This window comes from Hordeum vulgare, chromosome 2H (assembly GCF_904849725.1).
Source record: "Hordeum vulgare subsp. vulgare chromosome 2H, MorexV3_pseudomolecules_assembly, whole genome shotgun sequence".
NCBI lineage: Eukaryota > Viridiplantae > Streptophyta > Magnoliopsida > Poales > Poaceae > Hordeum > Hordeum vulgare.
In genome coordinates, this window is record NC_058519.1 from 300,687,583 (window position 1) to 300,708,430 (window position 20,848).

The 20,848-nt window shown below is 45.1% G+C and overlaps 1 protein-coding gene across 1 annotated transcript in view; it reads left to right on the forward strand.

Annotated features, from left to right (window-relative positions):
- The window catches only part of LOC123426644 (mucin-2-like), a gene marked incomplete at its 5' end in the record, with an annotated part of 10,457 nt that extends 8,148 nt beyond the window's left edge, over positions 1–2,309 (forward strand). The window contains 2 exons of the mRNA XM_045110509.1: positions 1,177–1,376; positions 2,216–2,309. Of these exons, the coding sequence (XP_044966444.1) occupies positions 1,177–1,376; positions 2,216–2,309 (294 nt within the window). The remainder of the gene's footprint in view (positions 1–1,176; positions 1,377–2,215) is intronic.
- Between the last annotated feature and the right edge of the window lie 18,539 nt (positions 2,310–20,848).

The window sequence follows — 20,848 nt, forward strand, 5'->3', positions numbered from 1 at the left end:
TGGGGTTTTCATCATTGGTTTGAGATTATCCCTCTACACCATGTCATCTTGCTTAAGGCGTTACTCTGTTCGTCATGAACTCAATACACTAGATGCATGCTGGATAGCGGTCGGTGTGTGGAGTAATAGTAGTAAATGCAGAAAGTATCGGTCTACTTGTCTCGGATGTGATGCATATACGTATGATCATTGCCTTAGATATCGTCATGACTTTGCGCGGTTCTATAAATTGCTCGACAGTAATTTGTTCACCCACCGTGATATTTGCTATTTTGAGAGAAGCCTCTAGTGAAGACTGTGGCCCCCGGGTCTACTCCACACCATATTTTCAGCCTTACACTTTTTACTTCGTTGCACTTTCCGCCTTCAGATCTCACTTTGCAATCAATCTTGAAGGGATTGACAACCCCTTTATAGCGTTGGGTGCAAGCTCTTTTGTGTTTGCGCAGGTACTCTGGACTTGACGAGATTCTCCTACTGGATTGATACCTTGGTTCTCAAATTGAGGGAAATACTTACTGCTCCTGTGCTGCATCACCCTTTCCTCTTCAAGGGAAAAACCTACTCAAACAAGAGAAGTAGCAATAAGATTTCCTGGCGTTGCCGGGGAAGGACTTTTGTTGCCATAACAGCCACCAAGTCCCTCTTCGCTCGCAAGGTGTCCCCACAAGTTTCTACCGCAATCCTACCACTCCAGAACATCCCTCGTGTGCCAACGTAAGGCCCAGGTGTCGATTCACCTGGGTACGTGTCACAACCACCTTTCGATAGGTCATGGGTTAGACAAGGCATTTACTGCCCGTGACACCACCGAAGAAGTAGAGAGGTGAACACTGTTCACTGTACCTACTGTGAGCACACTGTTGGTGACCCCTCTACCTATAAAAGGAGGCCCAAAGCTCATTCTTAAGGGTTGGACCTTTTGGGGATCAGAGACAACCTAATCATCTACTAAGTTAATGTAGCAAAATCACAATACGGTAAGCCCACAATACAAACTAAGGAGGAGTAGGGTTTTACGCACCACGTGGCCCGAACCTGGGTAAAAATAACCTTGCCGGTGTTGACAGCTAGTTCCACTCTCGACGCCATACCTCCCTCTCCCCGCCAAACAATCAAGGGACTCCTCGAGTTTCCCTTTGGTGTTTGTTTTTCCCGACATCTTTGGCGCGCCAGGTAGGGCGGACATCGATGGTTGAGAGCTTCTTTGCGAATTCAAGCAAGTTCCGCGTCAGATCTTGGGAGATTGAGCGCACCACTGTGGTCCCTGAAATCAGGGCGCAGCGGTGGTCGCTCTACTTCGCCAACGGCCTCCTCGCTCCTACAGGAACGCGGGATAGGGGGGACGAAGACCTCGAGCTCCGGCGCATACTCAGGTCGACGCCCCTCAACGGAGAGGTGCATAACCGTCGACAATGCGCTACGTGCCCCAGTACCCTGGCACTCACTCCAGTCAAACGCTTTTCCCCCGGAAGCACCACGTCTTCGCCAAAGGTGCACTCGGGGGCTCCGTTAGTATGGCCTGGAAAAACCGGAAAAGGAGTTATGCTCGGACAACACCCCCCCCTTCTATACAACAGACGAGAATTGTCGACAATTACCTTGCCAGAGGGGAAGTAGTCGGACGAGTGTTGTCTCCTGCTTGCTGGGAATCTGAAGCCCCAGCAAAAGAACCAAGCACCGTGGGGAGAAGTGCCGAGGCATGACAGATAAGTGATAAATATTTCAGATTGAGATTTCAGAGTAGATAGGTTGTTCCCTGTCTGAAAGATCCCGAACCTTGTTTGAGAAACTTGCGCGTAGATGGAACCTTGTCAGGATCAGTGCGCCTTAGTTCTGTTTCGAACTAGTTCAACGACCTAAACGTCCATAGAGCGCCTTCTCACTGTTTCGAACCGGTTCAACAGTCTAAGTGGCTACATAGCACCTTATTTCGCCTCGAGCCGCGCTTAACAATCTAATGGTTGCACTGTGTGCGGCAAAGAGCCTTGCCGGTAACGACCCCTCAAGCGAACTGCTAAGGATCCGTTCCTCAAAGCACTAGCGGCAGGACGAGTCACGCCAACAAGCTTCCCGAAAACGCAATAGGCGTATCATACAAGGGGAAGAATCAGACGCGAAGAAAACAACATTTCATTCTTTTGTTTGAAACAACTCAGACATATTACATGAATGATTTTTGCTACTCTAACCTATTACACTATCTTTTGGCGAGGGAATCATTCGCCGGACAGAAGTTCAAGAAGACAAAAAGTGGCAAGGCCCCCGGCGCGACCAGTGTTGGCCCATCCTGGACCAGCATTGCGTAGCCGAGAACGGGGCCCGAAGGGACGGCAGGAACTAAGACCAGGCGATCCCGCGGTATGCCGCAGCGTCGGTTCTTCCGGCTCATCAGCCCAGTCTCGGGATGAGGAGGACCGCGGATTGACGGTGATGGTTCGACCAACGTTCAGTCCGAGGTTAGATCCTCGTACCCAGGCTTGGCCTACCGAGGGTCTGACCCGTGCTTTTCGTCGCTACCATCCGACCCGTGCTCGTCGCACTCGCGCGAGGAAGGGATGTCATTCCCGCTCGAGCTCTCTTCGCAACAACCGAGGCGCGCCCTGATACGTCTCCGTCGTATCTATAATTTTTGATTGTTTCATGCCAATATTCTACAACTTTCATATACTTTTGGCAACTTTTTATACTATTTTTGGGACTAACATATTGATCCAGTACCCAGTGCCAGTTCCTGTTTGTTGCATGTTTTTTGTTTCACACAATACCCATACCAAACGAAATACAAACGCAATAAAAAACCTACCGAGATTTGTTTTGGAATATTTATGATTTTTGGGAAGAAGAATCAACGCGAAACGATGCCCGAGAGGGTCACGAGCCCAGGAGGGGCGCCCTACCCGCCTAGGCGTGCCTGGCAGGCTCGTGACCAACCCCTAAGGCGGTTCGGGCCCTTCTTTCGCCGCAAGAAAGCTAATATCCGGAAGAAAATCGTGTTAAAATGACACCTCAATCGGAGTTAAGGATCTGCGGGAATTTAAGAAATGGTGAAAGGCCAGAATCTGGGAGCGCAGAAACAGAAGGACACAAAGAGAGAGATCAAATCTCGGAGGGGCTCTCGCCTCTCCGCCGCCGTGGAGACCATGGACCAGAGGGGAAACCCTTCTCCCATTTAGGGAGGAGGTCAAGGAAGAAGAAGAAGAAGAAGGGGGGCTCTCTCCCCCTCTCTCCCGGCGGCGCCGGAACGCCGACCGGGACATCATCGTGTGACGGCGATCTACACCAACACCTCTGTCATCTTCACCAACACCTCCATTACCTTCCCTCATGTATATTCAGCGGTCCAATCTCCCGCAACCAGCTGTACCCTCTACTTGAACATGGTGCTTTATGCTTCATATTATTATCCAATGATATATTGCCATCCTATGATGTCTGAGTAGATTTTCGTTGACCTATCGGTGATTGATGAATTGCTATGATTGGTTTAATTTGCTTGTGCTTATGTTGCTGTCCTTTGGTGCCCATCATCTGAGCGCACGCGTCGATCACACCATAGGGTTAGTAGTATGTTGATAGGACTATGTATTGGAGGGCAAAGGTGACAGAAGCTTCAGCCTAGCATAGAAATTGATGCATACGGGATTGAAGGGGGACCAATATATCTTATTGCTATGGTTGGGTTTTATCTTAATGAAAGTTAGTAGTTGCGGATGCTTGCTAATAGTTCCAATCATAAGTGCATAGAATTCCAAGTAAGGGATGACATGCTAGCAGTGGGCTCTCCCACATAAAACTTGCTATCGGTCTAGTAATGTAGTCAATTGCATAGGGACAATTCCGCAACTCCTACCACAACTTTTCCTCACTCGTTAAACTAATGTAATTGTTTATTTATCTGAACAACCCCTAGTTTTTATTTACGTGTTCTTTATCATCTTGCAAACCTATCCTACAACAACGACAACAGCGATAGCAACTAGAACAACACGAACAACAATAACAACAACAACGACGACGACGACGACGACAATAACAGAAACAACAACAACAACGATGATGACGAGAACGGCGACTACAACAAAAGTGACAAGAACAACGACGACAATGATAACAACAACAACAACAACAACGACAAGAGCCATAGTTACGATAGCAACAATAACAACAACAACAACAACAACAACAACAACAACAACGAACACAATGACGACTACTACTACTACTACTACTACAACAACAACGGTGATGACGACGACGACAACAACGCCAATAATAATGACAAGAACAACGACAACAACGCTAACAACTACAATGATGACAACTGTTACAACAACGACAACAGCGACAACAACAACAACAACAACAACAACAACAACAACAACAACAATAACAACAACAACAAAGACAACGATGACGACGACAACAGAAAAACAACAACAACAACAACTGCAACAAAAACAACAACAAGAACAACAAAAACAACAAAAATTAACGAAGACAACGACGACGACGACGACAAAAACAACAACAACATCAAAAACAACAACAACAACAACAACAACAACAACAACAACAATAACAACAACAACGACAACAACAACAAAAACAAAAACAAAAAGAACAACCATAAAAACAACAACAACATCAAGAACAACAACAACGACGACGGCGGCGGCGGCGACGACGACGACGACGGCGGCGGCGGCGACGACGACGGCGACGATGATGACGACGACGAGACAACAACAACAACAACAACAACAACAACAACAACAACAACAACAACAACAACAACAACAACAACGACGACGACGACGACGACGACGACGACGACGACGACGACGACGACGACGACGACGAAGATGATGACGGCGGCAACGACGACGACGACAACAACAACGACGACGACGACGGCGGCAACGACGACGACGACGACGACGGCAACGACGACGATGACGACGGCAACGACGACGACGACAACAACAAAGACGACGACGACGGCGGCAACGACGACGACGACAACAACAACGACGACGACGGCGGCGGCAACGACGAAGACGCTGACATCAACAACAACAACAACTACAACAACAACAACAACAACAACAACAACAACAACAACAACAACAACAACAACGACGACGACGACGACGACGACGGCGGCAGCAACGACGACGACGACGACGACAACAACAACAACAACAACAACAACAACAACAACAACAACAACAACAACAACAACAACAACAACAACAACAACAACGACGACGACGACGACGACGACCACAACAACAACAACAACAACAACAACAGCAGCAGCAACAACAACAACAACAACAACAACCATGACAAAAACAACAGCAATAACTATAACATCAACAAACAGCAACAACAACAACAACAACAACAACGACAAGAACGACAACGACGACAATTCCGAGAACAACAACAACAACAACAACAACGACGACAACAACGACAATTCCGAGAACAACAACAACAACAACAACAACAACAACAACAACAACGACGACGACGACGACGACGACGACGGCGGCAACGACGACGACGATGACGACGACGACAACAACAACAACAACCACAACAACAACAACAACAACAACAACAACAACAACAACAACAACAACAACAACAACAACAACAACAACAACAACAACAACATCAACAACAACGACCACCACCACAACAACAACAACAACAACAACAACAACAACAACAACAACAAAAACAACAACCATGACAAAAACAACAACAATAACTATAACATCAACAAACAGCAACAACGACAAGAACAACAACAACAACAACAACAACAACAACAGCAACGACGACATCAACTACAACGACGACAGCAACGACAACTACGACGACAACTACGACGACGACAACAACAACAACAACGACAACTGCGATAACAATGACAATGATGAGAACAACAGCAACAATGATAACGACAATGGCGACAACAACATCATCAACAACAACAACAATAACAAAAACAACAACGACGATGACGACGACGACAACATCAACAACAACAAAGACGACGACGACGATGATGACGACAACGACGACAACAACGATAATGATGAGAACGACGGCAACAATGAGAACAACAACGACGACGACAACAACAGCGAGAACATCAATAGCAACGACAACAACAACAACAACAACAATGACAACAACAACAACAACCACAAAAATAACAACTACAACAACAATAACAACCACAACAACAACACCAAGAACAAAAACAACAACAACAACAACAACAACAACGACAACAAAACAAACAACAACGACGACGACGATGAAAACTACGATAAAAACAACAACGACGACGACGGCATGGACGACAACGATGAGAAGAATCATTACAATGACAACAACACCACAACAACAACAAAGTAAACAACAACAACGACGACAGCCATAAAAAGAACAGAGACAACAACAATAACGACGACAACAACAACAACAACGACAACAACAACAACAATGACAACGACAACAACAACGACAACTACGGCAACAACAACAACGACGATGACAACATCGACAACAATTTCAACAATAGTAGCAACGACAACAACAACAACAACAACAACAACAACAACAACAACCACAACAACAACAAAGAGAACAATGACAACAACGACGACGACAACAACAACAACAACAACAACAACAACATCCTGCCTCAAGGCTTCCGTTCAACCGTCCTTCACCCAGAGTTGCATTGCATGACGAGGTCTTGAAAATCTTGACTTAACCGGTCTTGGTTATTAAATTATTCTCACATCACTCGTGATATGCGCTCAACCAGAATCCCGTCTACTCAAGCATAGCAATAAGAAACCTGTCGTCCCGGGCCAAGTAACGGGGTTGTTGGGTGCCTAGCACATGATACTACAATATGTAACCATAATTTCCAAGTACCTACTCAGCATCATTGGACTTCTAGATCAAAAGTTATAAGCAAAACAAAAACGGAACTAAATCTGTTACAAAATTAAATTGATAACGAAAACGGCGACGTGGCGAGATCTGATTGGCTAATACGTGTGCACGTTTTTGGCTATCTAGCAAACGGCCGTAAACTAACCAATCCACGTCGGCTAACTAGAAAAACCACCGGTTCTTTTACAAGAACCGAAGGGGTAAGTTTCTTTTAATGGGATCTGTTGGATCTAGATCTAACGGCAGGCCTAACAAAACAAGAAAGAAAGAATACAAGCAAAAGAGAAAAAAAGGGAAACGAGGGGTTACCTCCCATGGCTGAAACGCAGCAGAGCTGCTCCTGGCGATGGTGCTGCGCTGGCGAGGATGGGGAGGCACACCGGCGAGGGAGGGATCTACTGGGAGGGGGCCGGTGGAGGAGGGGGGCGCTCCTGGGAGGGGGCGAGGGAGGCTCTGGGGCTCCTGTCGATCCTGGTAGGGAGTCCCGTCGGGGTGGGAAGGGAGTGCAGGGCGATGGGGAGGGGGTTGGGAGAGGGGAAGGGGTGCGCAGGGTGGGCAGAGGGTGGCGGCAGGGGGTGCCAGGTGGCTCGACAGGGGTAGGTGTGGTCGCAGCGAAGCTCCTGTGCTTTGTTCTTGACAAGAAAAACTATGGTGGGGGAGTGGCGTCTACAGGCAGGGAAATGGAGATTTTTTTAGGGAAATGGAACGAGGAGGCCATGGTGGTTCTTATAGGGGCGATGGGAGGTGTGGGGAGGTAGTAGAGCTCGCGAAATCCGGGGAGTGACCTTCCTGGAAGCTTCTGCCATGGCTACAGAAGGAAACGTCGTGAGGAAGAAGAAGGTGAGTTATGGGCCAGACAGTTTTCCTAATATGGCCAAGATAGGTTTCCTAATAAAAGACTGTTTCCTATTTATCAAAACTAGGAAAGAAAAACGTATAAAAGAAAATAAATAAAATTCCAAATATATAAGTATTATATATCAAAAAATTTAGAAAAATAATTCCCACCACGTGGGCAAATTATTTTTCACAAAAGAAAAACTTCATAAAAATTTGTGATTGAAATCTTTTGCCGAAATAAATTCGAAATCAAATACCGAAAGAAATTCAACGGCCACTATGATTCAAATTCTTTATAGTTGAAGAAGTCATGTCATCTTCTCTCATTGCCTTTGAATTTGAATTTACCGGAAAAGGGGAAAGTCATTTTATTCCCTCTCATTCAAAAGTTTTTGAAAAGTTTCAAATTTCACTCAAGTTTTCAATCACTCAAGCAAACAAACAATCATTCTAACAATTATATTAACATTCCAAAAATTTGGGATGTTCCAAACCTACCACACTTAAAATGAATCTCGTCCTCGAGATTCGAAGAGGGTAGAAAGAAAGTTTAGGGTTTGGGGGTCTTCTAACAAATCCAACCTCCAGCAAAGTGGGATGCTACCACACTTCAAAATAAGGATTACTGGTCCCTCAAAAATGTTTAACGATCCTCTCGGGTTTTGGCAACCGACTTCTCACAGTCTTCATACTAAATCCTTTGGTGATGCTCTCCCGTTATATTCATAATGTTTCCATCAAAATCGAGGGTTCCTCTGTTGATATAAGCTTCTTCCGTTACTGGGTCTTCTTAACTGACAGTCTCGTGATCAATTCTAAATAACCTATCGATGATTCTCATGGTGTTCTACCATTTGTGGCTATCCTGCAGAGAGAGGGGTTTTGTCTTCATCCTTACCATAAAATTTTCTACGCATGACAACAAATGCATGTACATGGGGCTTTCTGTTGGAATTATGCCCTAGAGGCAATAATAAATATAGTTATTATTATAATTCCTGTATCAAGATAATCGTTTATTATCCATGCTATAATTGTATTGAATGAAGACTCATTTACATGTGTGGATACATAGACAAAACACCGTCCCTAGCAAGCCTCTAATTGGCTAGCCAGTTGATCATAGATAGTCAGTGTCTTCTGATTATGAACAAGGTGTTGTTGCTTGATAACTGGATCACGTCATTGGGAGAATCACGTGATGGACTAGACCCAAACTAATAGACGTAGCATGTTGATCGTGTCATTTTGTTGCTACTGTTTTCTGCGTGTCAAGTATTTATTCCTATGACCATGAGATCATATAACTCACTGACACCGAAGGAATGCTTTGTGTGTATCAAACGTCGCAACGTAACTGGGTGACTATAAAGATGCTCTACAGGTATCTCCGAAGGTGTTAGTTGAGTTAGTATGGATCAAGACTGGGATTTGTCACTCCGTGTGACGGAGAGGTATCTCGGGGCCCACTCGGTAATACAACATCACACACGAGCCTTGCAAGCAATGTGACTTAGTGTAAGTTGCGGGATCTTGTATTACGGAACGAGTAAAGAGACTTGCCGGTAAACGAGATTGAAATAGGTATACGGATACGAACGATCGAATCTCGGGCAAGTAACATACCGAAGGACAAAGGGAATGACATACGGGATTATATGAATCCTTGGCACTGAGTTTCAAACGATAAGATCTTTGTAGAATATGTAGGATCCAATATGGGCATCCAGGTCCCGCTATTGGATATTGACCGAGGAGTCTCTCGGGTCATGTCTACATAGTTCTCGAACCCGCAGGGTCTGCACACTTAAGGTTCGACGTTGTTTTATGCGTATTTGAGTTATATGGTTGGTTACTGAATGTTGTTCCGAGTCCTGGATGAGATCACGGACGTCACGAGGGTTTCCGGAATGGTCCGGAAACGAAGATTGATATATAGGATGACCTCATTTGATTACCGGAAGGTTTTCGGAGTTACCGGGAATGTACCGGGAATGACGAATGGGTTCCGGGAGTTCACCGGGGGGGCAACCCACCCCGGGGAAGCCCATAGGCCTTGAGGGTGGCACACCAGCCCTTAGTGGGCTGGTGGGACAGCCCAAAAGGGCTCTATGCGCCAAGAAGAGAAAATCAAGAGAAAAGAAAAAAAAGGAGGAGGTGGGAAGGAAGGGAAGGACTCCCTCCCACCAAACCAAGTCCAACTCGGTTTGGGGGGGAGTCTTCCCCCCTTGGACTCGGCCGACCCCCTTGGGGCTCCTTGAGCCCCAAGGCAAGGTCCCCTCCCTCCCACCTATATATACGGAGGTTTTAGGGCTGATTTGAGACGAATTTTCCACGGCAGCCCGACCACATACCTCCACGGTTTTTCCTCTAGATCGCGTTTCTGCGCAGCTCGGGCGGAGCCCTGCTGAGACAAGGTCATCACCAACCTCCGGAGCGCCGTCACGCTGCCGGAGAACTCTTTTACCTCTCCATCTCTCTTGCTGGATCAAGAAGGCCGAGATCATCGTCGAGCTGTACGTGTACTGAACGCGGAGGTGCCGTCCGTTCGGTACTAGATCGTGGGACTGATCGCGGGATTGTTCGCGGGGCGGATCGAGGGACGTGAGGACGTTCCACTACATCAACCGCGTTCACTAACGCTTCTGCTGTACGATCTACAAGGGTACGTAGATCACTCATCCCCTCTCGTAGATGGACATCACCATGATAGGTCTTCGTGCGCGTAGGAAAAATTTTGTTTCCCATGCGACGTTCTCCAACAGTGGCATCATGAGCTAGGTTCATGCGTAGATGTCTTCTCGAGTAGAACACAAAAGTTTCTGTGGGCGGTGATGTGCGTTTTGCTGCCCTCCTTAGTCTTTTCTTGATTCCGCGGTATTGTTGGATTGAAGCGGCTTGGACCGACATTACTCGTACGCTTACGAGAGACTGGTTTCATCGTTACGAGTAACTCCGTTGCTCAAAGATGACTGGCAAGTGTCGGTTTCTCCAACTTTAGTTGAATCGGATTTGACCGAGGAGGTCCTTGGATGTGGTTAAATAGCAACTCATATATCTCCGTTATGGTGTTTGCGTAAGTAAGATGCGATCCTACTAGATACCCATGGTCACCACGTAAAACATGCAACAACAATATTAGAGGACGTCTAACTTGTTTTTGCAGGGTATGCTTGTGATGTGATATGGCCAACGATGTGATGTGATATATTGGATGTATGAGATGATCATGTTGTAATAGAAATATCGACTTGCACGTCGATGGTACGGCAACCGGCAGGAGCCATAGGGTTGTCTTTATACTAACGTTTGTGCTTGCAGATGCGTTTACTATTTTGCTAGGATGTAGCTTTAGTAGTAATAGCATGAGTAGCACGACAACCCCGATGGCAACACGTTGATGGAGATCATGGCGTGGCGCCGGTGACAAGAAGATCGTGCCGGTGCTTTGGTGATGAAGATCAAGAAGGACGTGATGATGGCCATATCATGTCATTTATGAATTGCATGTGATGTTAATCCTTTTATGCACCTTATTTTGCTTAGAACGACGGTAGCATTATGAGGTGATCTCTCACTAAAATTTCAAGACGAAATTGTGTTCTCCCCGACTGTGCACCGTTGCTACAGTTCGTCGTTTCAAGACACCACGTGATGATCGGGTGTGATAGACTCAACGTTCACATACAACGGGTGCAAAATAGTTGTGCACGCGGAACACTCGGGTTAAGCTTGACGAGCCTAGCATGTGCAGACATGGCCTCGGAACACACGAGACCGAAAGGTCGATCATGAATCATATAGATGATATGATTAGCATAGGGATGCTTACCACTGAAACTATACTCAACTCACGTGATGATCGGACTTGAGCTAGTGTAAGCGGATCATGAACCACTCAAATGACTAGAGAGATGTACTTTTTGAGTGGGAGTTTAGCGAATAATTTGATTAAGTTAAACTCTAATTATCTTGAACATAGTCTAAGTCCACTTTGAATATATTTGTGTTGTAGATCATGGCTCACGCGACAGTCATCCTGAATTTTAATACGTTCCTAGAGAAAGCTAAGTTGAAAGATGATGGAAGTAACTTTGTAGACTGGGCTCGTAATCTTAAGCTAATCTTACAAGCTGGGAAGGACTATGTCCTTAATGCTGCGCTAGGAGATGAACCACCCGCTACGGCTGATCAGGATGTTAAGAACGCTTGGTTAGCACGTAAGGAGGACTACTCAATAGTTCAATGTGCAGTCTTGTATGGCTTAGAACCGGGACTTCAACGTCGCTTTGAGCGACATGGAGCATTTGAGATGTTCGAGGAGTTGAAGTTTATCTTTCGGAAGAACGCCCGGATCGAGAGGTATGAGACCTCCGATAAATTCTATGCTTGCAAGATGGAGGAAAAATCGTCTGTCAGTGAGCATGTGCTCAAAATGTGTGGGTACTCAAACCGTCTAGCTGAGCTAGGGATTGAACTCCCGCAAGAGGCTATCACTGACAGAATCCTTCAATCACTGCCGCCAAGCTATAAAGGCTTTGTGTTGAACTACAACATGCAAGGGATGAACAAGTCTCCCGGCGAGTTGTTTGCGATGCTGAAAGTCGCAGAGTCTGAACTCCGTAAAGAGCATCAAGTGTTGATGGTGAATAAGACCACTAGTTTCAAGAGAAACAGCAAAGGCAAGAAGGGTAATTCGAAGAAGAGCGGCAAGCCTGTTGCCAATCCGACGAAGAAGCCCAAAACTGGAACTAAGCCTGAAACGGAGTGTCACTATTGCAAGGGTATGGGTCACTGGAAGCGCAATTGCCCCAAGTATCTGGCAGATAAGAAGGCGGCCAAAGAAAAATCAGGTATATTTGATATACATGTTATTGATGTGTACTTAACCGGCTCTCGTAGTAGTGCCTGGGTATTCGATACCGATTCTGTTGCTCATATTTGCAACTCGAAACAGGAACTGCGGAATAGACGAAGGCTGGCGAAAGATGAAGTGACGATGCGCGTAGGAAATGGTTCCAAGGTTGATGCAATACCCGTCGGCACAGTGTCACTTTAGTTACCATCAGGATTAGTGATGAACTTAAATCATTGTTATTTAGTGCCTGCGTTGAGCATGAACATTATATCTGGATCTTGTTTATTGCGAGACGGTTACTCTTTTAAGTCAGAGAATAATGGTTGTTCTATTTCTATGAGTAACATCTTTTATGGTCATGCACCGAATGTGAGAGGATTGTTCATATTGAAACTTGATAGCGATACACATATACATAACATTGGGACCAAAAGAGTTAGAGTTAACAATGATAGCACCATATTTTTGTGGCACTGCCGTTTAGGTCATATTGGTGTAAAGCGCATGAAGAAACTCCATGCTGATGGACTTTTGGAGTCACTTGACTTTGATTCACTTGACACGTGCGAACCATGCCTCATGGGCAAGATGACTAAGACTCCATTCTCCGGAACAATGGAGCGTGCAAGTGACTTGTTGGAAATCATACATACCGATGTGTGTGGTCCGATGAGCGTGGAGGCACGCGGCGGATATCATTATTTTCTCACCTTCACTGATGATTTAAGTAGATATGGTTATGTCTACTTGATGAAACACAAGTCTGAAACTTTTGAAAAGTTCAAGCAATTTCAGAGTGAAGTGGAAAATCATCGCAACAAGAAGATCAAGTTCCTACGGTCTGATCGTGAGGGTGAATATCTGAGTTTCGAGTTTGGTGCTCACTTAAGACAATGTGGAATTGTTTCACAGTTAACACCGCCTGGAACACCACAGTGTAATGGTGTGTCCGAACGTCGTAATCGTACTCTATTAGAGATGGTGCGATCTATGATTTCTCTTACTGATTTGCCGTTATCATTTTGGGGTTATGCATTAGAAACAGCTGCATTCACTTTAAATAGGGCACCATCAAAATCCGTTGAGACGACACCATACGAACTGTGGTATGGCAAAAGGCCAAAGTTGTCGTTTCTTAAAGTTTGGGGATGTGATGCTTATGTCAAAAAGCTTCAGCCTGAAAAGTTGGAACCCAAAGCGGAAAAGTGCGTCTTCATAGGTTACCCAAAAGAGACAGTTGGGTACACCTTCTATCTCAAATCCGAGGGCAAAGTGTTTGTTGCTAAAAACGGAGCTTTTCTCGAGAAGGAGTTTCTCTCGAGAGAATTGAGTAGGAGGAAGATAGAACTTGACGAGGTTGTCGAACCTCTCATCCCTCTGGATGGTGGCGCAGGGCAAGGGGAAACCTCTGTCATTGCGACGCCGATTGAGGAGGAAGTTAATGATGATGATCATGAAACTCCAGTTCAAGTTTCTGTCGAACCGCGCAGGTCGACGAGATCACGTGCTGCTCCGGAGTGGTACGGTAATCCCGTCTTATCAATCATGTTGTTAGACAACAACGAACCTGCAAATTATGAAGAAGCAATGGTCGGCCCAGATTCCAACAAATGGCTAGAAGCCATGAAATCCGAGATAGGATCCATGTATGAGAACAAAGTGTGGACTTTGGAGGTACTACCTGAGGGTCGCAAGGCTATTCAGAACAAATGGATCTTTAAGAGGAAGACGGACGCTGACGGTAATGTGACCGTTTATAAAGCTCGACTTGTGGCAAAGGGTTTTTCACAAGTTCAAGGAATTGACTACGATGAGACATTCTCACCTGTAGCGATGCTTAAATCCGTCAGAATCATGTTAGCAATAGCTGCATTTTTCGATTATGAAATCTGGCAGATGGATGTCAAAACGGCGTTCCTTAACGGTTTCCATAAGGAAGAGTTGTATATGATACAACCCGAGGGTTTTGTCGATCCTAAGAATACTGACAAGGTGTGCAAGCTCCAGCGATCCATTTATGGACTGGTGCAAGCATCTCGGAGTTGGAACAAACGCTTTGATGAGGTGATCAAAGCACTTGGGTTTATACAAGTGGTTGGAGAATCTTGTATTTACAAGAAAGTGAGTGGGAGCTCTGTGGCATTTCTAATATTATATGTGGATGACATATTAATGATTGGAAACAACGTAGAGTTTTTGGAGAGCATAAAAGGTTACTTGAATAAAAGTTTCTCTATGAAGGACCTAGGAGAAGCTGCTTACATTCTAGGCATTAAGATCTATAGGGATAGATCAAAACGCCTGATAGGACTTTCACAAAGCACATACCTTGATAAAGTTTTGAAGAGGTTCAAAATGGAACAGTCCAAGAAAGGGTTCTTGCTAGTTTTACAAGGTACGAGATTGAGTAAGACTCGGTGCCCAGCAACTGATGAAGATAGAGAGCATATGCGCTCCATCCCCTATGCTTCAGCCATAGGTTCTATCATGTATGCAATGCTGTGCACTAGACCGGATGTTAGCCTGGCCATAAGTATGGCAGGTAGGTTCCAGAGTAATCCAGGAGTGGATCACTGCACATCGGTCAAGAATATCCTGAAGTACCTGAAAAGGACTAAGGAGATGTTTCTCGTGTATGGAGGTGACGAAGAGCTCGCCGTAAAAGGTTACGTCGATGCGAGCTTTGACACAGATCCGGACGACTCTAAGTCGCAAACCGGATACGTATTTATTCTTAATGGGGGTGCGGTAAGCTGGTGTAGTTCCAAGCAAAGCGTCGTAGCAGATTCTACATGTGAAGCGGAGTACATGGCTGCCTCAGAGGCGGCTAAGGAGGGTGTCTGGATGAAGCAGTTCATGACGGATCTTGGAGTGGTGCCAAGCGCACTGAATCCAATAACCTTCTTCTGTGACAACACGGGTGCCATTGCCTTAGCAAAGGAACCACGGTTTCACAAGAAGACCAGACACATCAATCGACGCTTCAACCTCATCCGCGACTACGTCGAGGGAGAGGACGTAAATATATACAAGGTGCACACGGATTTGAATGTAGCAGACCCGCTAAACCTCTTCCACGGCCAAAGCATGATCAACACCAGAACTGTATGGGTGTTAGATTTATTACAATGTAATTCACATGATGATGTGAGGGCTATATTATGGACTCTAGTGCAAGTGGGAGACTGTTGGAATTATGCCCTAGAGGCAATAATAAATATAGTTATTATTATAATTCCTGTATCAAGATAATCATTTATTATCCATGCTATAATTGTATTGAATGAAGACTCATTTACATGTGTGGATACATAGACAAAACACCGTCCCTAGCAAGCCTCTAGTTGGCTAGCCAGTTGATCAAAGATAGTCAGTGTCTTCTGATTATGAACAAGGTGTTGTTGCTTGATAACTGGATCACGTCATTAGGAGAATCACGTGATGGACTAGACCCAAACTAATAGACGTAGCATGTTTATCGTGTCATTTTGTTGCTACTGTTTTCTGCGTGTCAAGTATTTATTCCTATGACCATGAGATCATATAACTCACTAACACCGGAGGAATGCTTTGTGTGTATCAAACGTCGCAACGTAACTGGGTGACTATAAAGATGCTCTACAGGTATCTCCGAAGGTGTTAGTTGAGTTAGTATGGATCAAGACTGGGATTTGTCACTCCGTGTGGCGGAGAGGTATCTCGGGGCCCACTCGGTAATACAACATCACACACGAGCCTTGCAAGCAATGTGACTTAGTGTAAGTTGCGGGATCTTGTATTACGGAACGAGTAAAGAGACTTGCCGGTAAACGAGATTGAAATAGGTATACGGATACTAACGATCGAATCTCGGGCAAGTAACATACCGAAGGACAAAGGGAATGACATACGGGATTATATGAATCCTTGGCACTGAGGTTCAAACGATAAGATCTTTGTAGAATATGTAGGATCCAATATGGGCATCCAGGTCCCGCTATTGGATATTGACCGAGGAGTCTCTCGGGTCATGTCTACATAGTTCTTGAACCCGCAGGGTCTGCACACTTAAGGTTCGACGTTGTTTTATGCGTATTTGAGTTATATGGTTGGTTACCGAATGTTGTTCGGAGTCCCGGATGAGATCACGGACGTCACGAGGGTTTCCGGAATGGTCCGGAAACGAAGATTGATATATAGGATGACCTCATTTGATTACCGGAAGGTTTTCGGAGTTACCGGGAATGTACCGGGAATGAGGAATGGGTTCCGGGAGTTCACCGGGGGGGCAACCCACCCCGGGGAAGCCCATAGGCCTTGAGGGTGGCACACCAGCCCTTAGTGGGCTGGTGGGACAGCCCAAAAGGGCTCTATGCGCCAAGAAGAGAAAATCAAGAGAAAAAAAAGGAGGAGGTGGGAAGGAAGGGAAGGACTCCCTCCCACCAAACCAAGTCCAACTCGGTTTGGGGGGGGAGTCTTCCCCCCTTGGACTCGGCCGACCCCCTTGGGGCTCCTTGAGCCCCAAGGCAAGGTCCCCTCCCTCCCACCTATATATACGGAGGTTTTAGGGCTGATTTGAGACGACTTTTCCACGGCAGCCCGACCACATACCTCCACGGTTTTTCCTCTAGATCGCGTTTCTGCGGAGCTCGGGCGGAGCCCTGCTGAGACAAGGTCATCACCAACCTCCGGAGCGCCATCACGCTGCCGGAGAACTCTTCTACCTCTCCGTCTCTCTTGCTGGATCAAGAAGGCCGAGATCATCGTCGAGCTGTACGTGTGCTGAACGCGGAGGTGTCGTCCGTTCGGTACTAGATCGTGGGATTGATCGCGGGATTCTTCGCGGGGCGGATCGAGGGATGTGAGGACGTTCCACTACATCAACCGCGTTCACTAATGCTTCTGTTGTACGATCTACAAGGGTACGTAAATCACTCATCCCCTCTCGTAGATGGACATCACCATGATAGGTCTTCGTGCGCGTAGGAAAATTTTTGTTTCCCATGCGACGTTCTCCAACACTTTCATCATACCATTATAAGGCTTAAACAAAAGCTTCAAAGAACGTCTTCTCTCACTATGGGTAAGTCTCTCTGATTTACCATTCCGAATAGCAAGAGAATGATAATAGTAAGTCGTCACGGTGGCCAAGCCATGTCGCACTAAAATCATTACCTTGTATAAGGCTTAGTGAATCTCGTATTCTAACACTTGGGAATCCTCACAAGTGTTGCAGAATTTCTCTTGTCTACGAATAAAGTTTGTATAATCCATTGGTTCTGCAAGATGAACATCTAACGTATCTTCACAACTATCAGGTTTTCGTATGCTCCTAAGAAAACTTTTGCTGATCCATCATAGCTTCTACCAAGTTTCTTTCTGCAAAAAGGTAGTACTTGATCCTTATTAGTTCTGGGGTCTGTGGGTTGCACGCATACTTGGAATTACTCTGGCTTTAAATCCTATAGTGTTTCATTCCATCACACTCTTGGGGTAACTAAAAATCCTCAGACTTATTTTTTTAGTTCACACGCCATTCCGTGGGATACTTTTCTTTTTCCATGGGTGAGTTTACCATAAAAGGTATTGCTTCATCCATAAATCATATTCATTTCATAGTCAATCCTTTATTACATCCTTAATTCCTTCTCAAAATCCCAATTCAAAAGTAATTTATTACAAATGCTGCCATCCACATTGTTCGGTATGGTCGAGCATGTCTGCCAACGTTATTCATTTGTCTCTCTTGGAGGTACTTTAGTTCCACTAGAACTTTCCGAGGTGCTCCTTGAAATCATCCACCTTTTGCTTCATCATGGTGGCCATGAGCTTCATCTCCATCATCTCGGCATGCACTTCACTCAGGTATTCCTCGGTATGACTGAGTCTTGCTTCAAGTATTTCTCCAATCTGAAGTATGGCTTCCATGGCAGCTTCACGAACAGCATCAAAGAAGGTTGCTCGTGGTACACGTGAAATGAAAAAGTATTGCCCCATAATCTTTGGACAAACTCCTTTCACATGGTGGAGGTGTACTTCCACGTACCAAAGTTCTACTCCACTTTCCATGAATTGGTAGCCTTTGTAGACTGCATCTCCTTCAAGATGAATGTGCTTCATCATGTCCTTCAGGATTTTCAGGTAATCATGATCACTGGTGAGGGTCATGATCGTTCCTGGGCACTTGAGGAATGACTCGTAGAGAGTTGTCATCTGCAGGTGTCAGTAAATAGGTACTCAGAGGAGTGTATGTGTCTCCTTGGTAATTATGGTACATTCCTACTTAGTGGATCCTGTGGGTTTACCGATTACTACCACACTTAAATGAATTATACTCATGCCTGCATAGACCATATTTTCTCATATCCTCATAAATATTCAGAGATCTTTGTTCGTAGAGAAACAACGCATACAGTTTCAACATAGGCAATGATGTGACAATAAATTCCATTGATTCATGAAGTTATTACAATCTCAGGGACTTCTGTTACAAAAATTTCACTCCATGATCTCATGAAAAACAAGAGTGCTTCAGATTACTCTATTTGCCGCAGTCAAAACTTAACTACTCCATTTTAGCTTTCTTCCTTTGTGGACAATCATTAGCAAAATGTCCTGCTTCCTTGCAACGAAAGCAAAAGAGTTCTGACAAGTCTCGAGGCATCTTAGTGTTTGCTTTTGCTCCTTGGGTTTCCGGCTACATTCCGCAGCACATGTATTTGTGGTGGCCAAATTCCATACACTTGTAACATCTGACATGACTCAGGTCTTTTTCTGCATAGATTTGGCCCTTCCAAGGGTACCTTTTCTTCTTTTCGAACTCCTTCATTTTGGCCAGTTCTTCTATTTCAAGTGGATCAAACTCCACTTTTTCCGTCGGGAAGTTTCCTAGACTCTTGGCTTCCCTTCGTGCAATCCTGTGAATAATGTCCTTCTTCTCCACATGAGTAGCATGCATTGGAGAAAAATCTGGTCAGACCTTGTTCATGAGGGTCTTCTATATTTTCAATTATCACAGGTTCTTCTAGAATCTTCTTCTTGAGGGCTTCCTTCACTGCATCTTTCTGCTGCTTGACAACTTGTTGCACCTTGGGGTAAATGTGACACTGAGCTGGGTAGTGGGTGGTTCCTTCACAAAGGAAACAAGTCACCGGACTACTTGGGCACTCCTCAGCTCGGTGATTTTCTTCACAATGAGTGCATCCATCCTTTTGTTCTTCCTGGGTGTGTCCTATTTCTCCACAGATCTTGCATGCACAAGTCTTCTCCTTCGGATTATCATAGCACTTCCGAATGAGAAGGGATCTTAACAGAGTCTTCTTGAATTCGTCCCAAGTTTCTGCTCCACTAGATCCTTGTATGGCATGGTGCATTTTCCACCAGATAGCAGCACTTTGGGTAAAGTACTGGAGAGCGTGTTCCACTTCATACTTCCTTCAGATCAAGTTGCTCCCGAAGTGGTTCTCCATGTTCTGAATCCATATTTCAGCCTCCAGCTGGGTCATTGGTCCGGAGACTACAAGTCCAACTTCATACTCCATCTAGTAGGGTTGAGGTTTTGGGGATGAGACGGGTAAGAGAGGGAGGGAGATACACACAATACAAACAATATTTTTGAGAATATGTTTTATTTGTGGCCGTCGGAAAACACACACCAATGACGGCTCACAAATCATCGTATCTAACGTGAGTATATAAAAGGGGTTTGGACTTCTAGTGGTCATGTAATTATTCGAACACTTCAGGGTCTTCTAGTTCTTCGGGTCTTGAGAGTCTTTTGTTGGTGTAGCTTGAATTCTTCAAACACGTGGTGAAATCCTCTTTACTTTGAGGTAGAACTCCGTTGATTCTTCATGAGGTCAAAGGAGTAAGGGGATTGTATAACTATTTGATGTGAGAGAGAATATTTGATGAAATCAGAAGAGATGAGAAGTGAAAGGTGTTCTCGAAAATAAGATTTTTGAGAGATCCTATCCTAAGAAGTTTCCAGTTTCTACGATCACGTCCTACAGTCAACATGTGCTGTGATACCATTTCTGTAATGACCCGACTCAAAACGAGTCAAGCCTCTGTGTATCTGTGCCATCCCTGGATCACTATGCCGGCACACACAGTACATCAATGTATATATCAAAGTGAAATCACATGGAAATAGCGTAAAACTGATATATGCCTTAAATATGT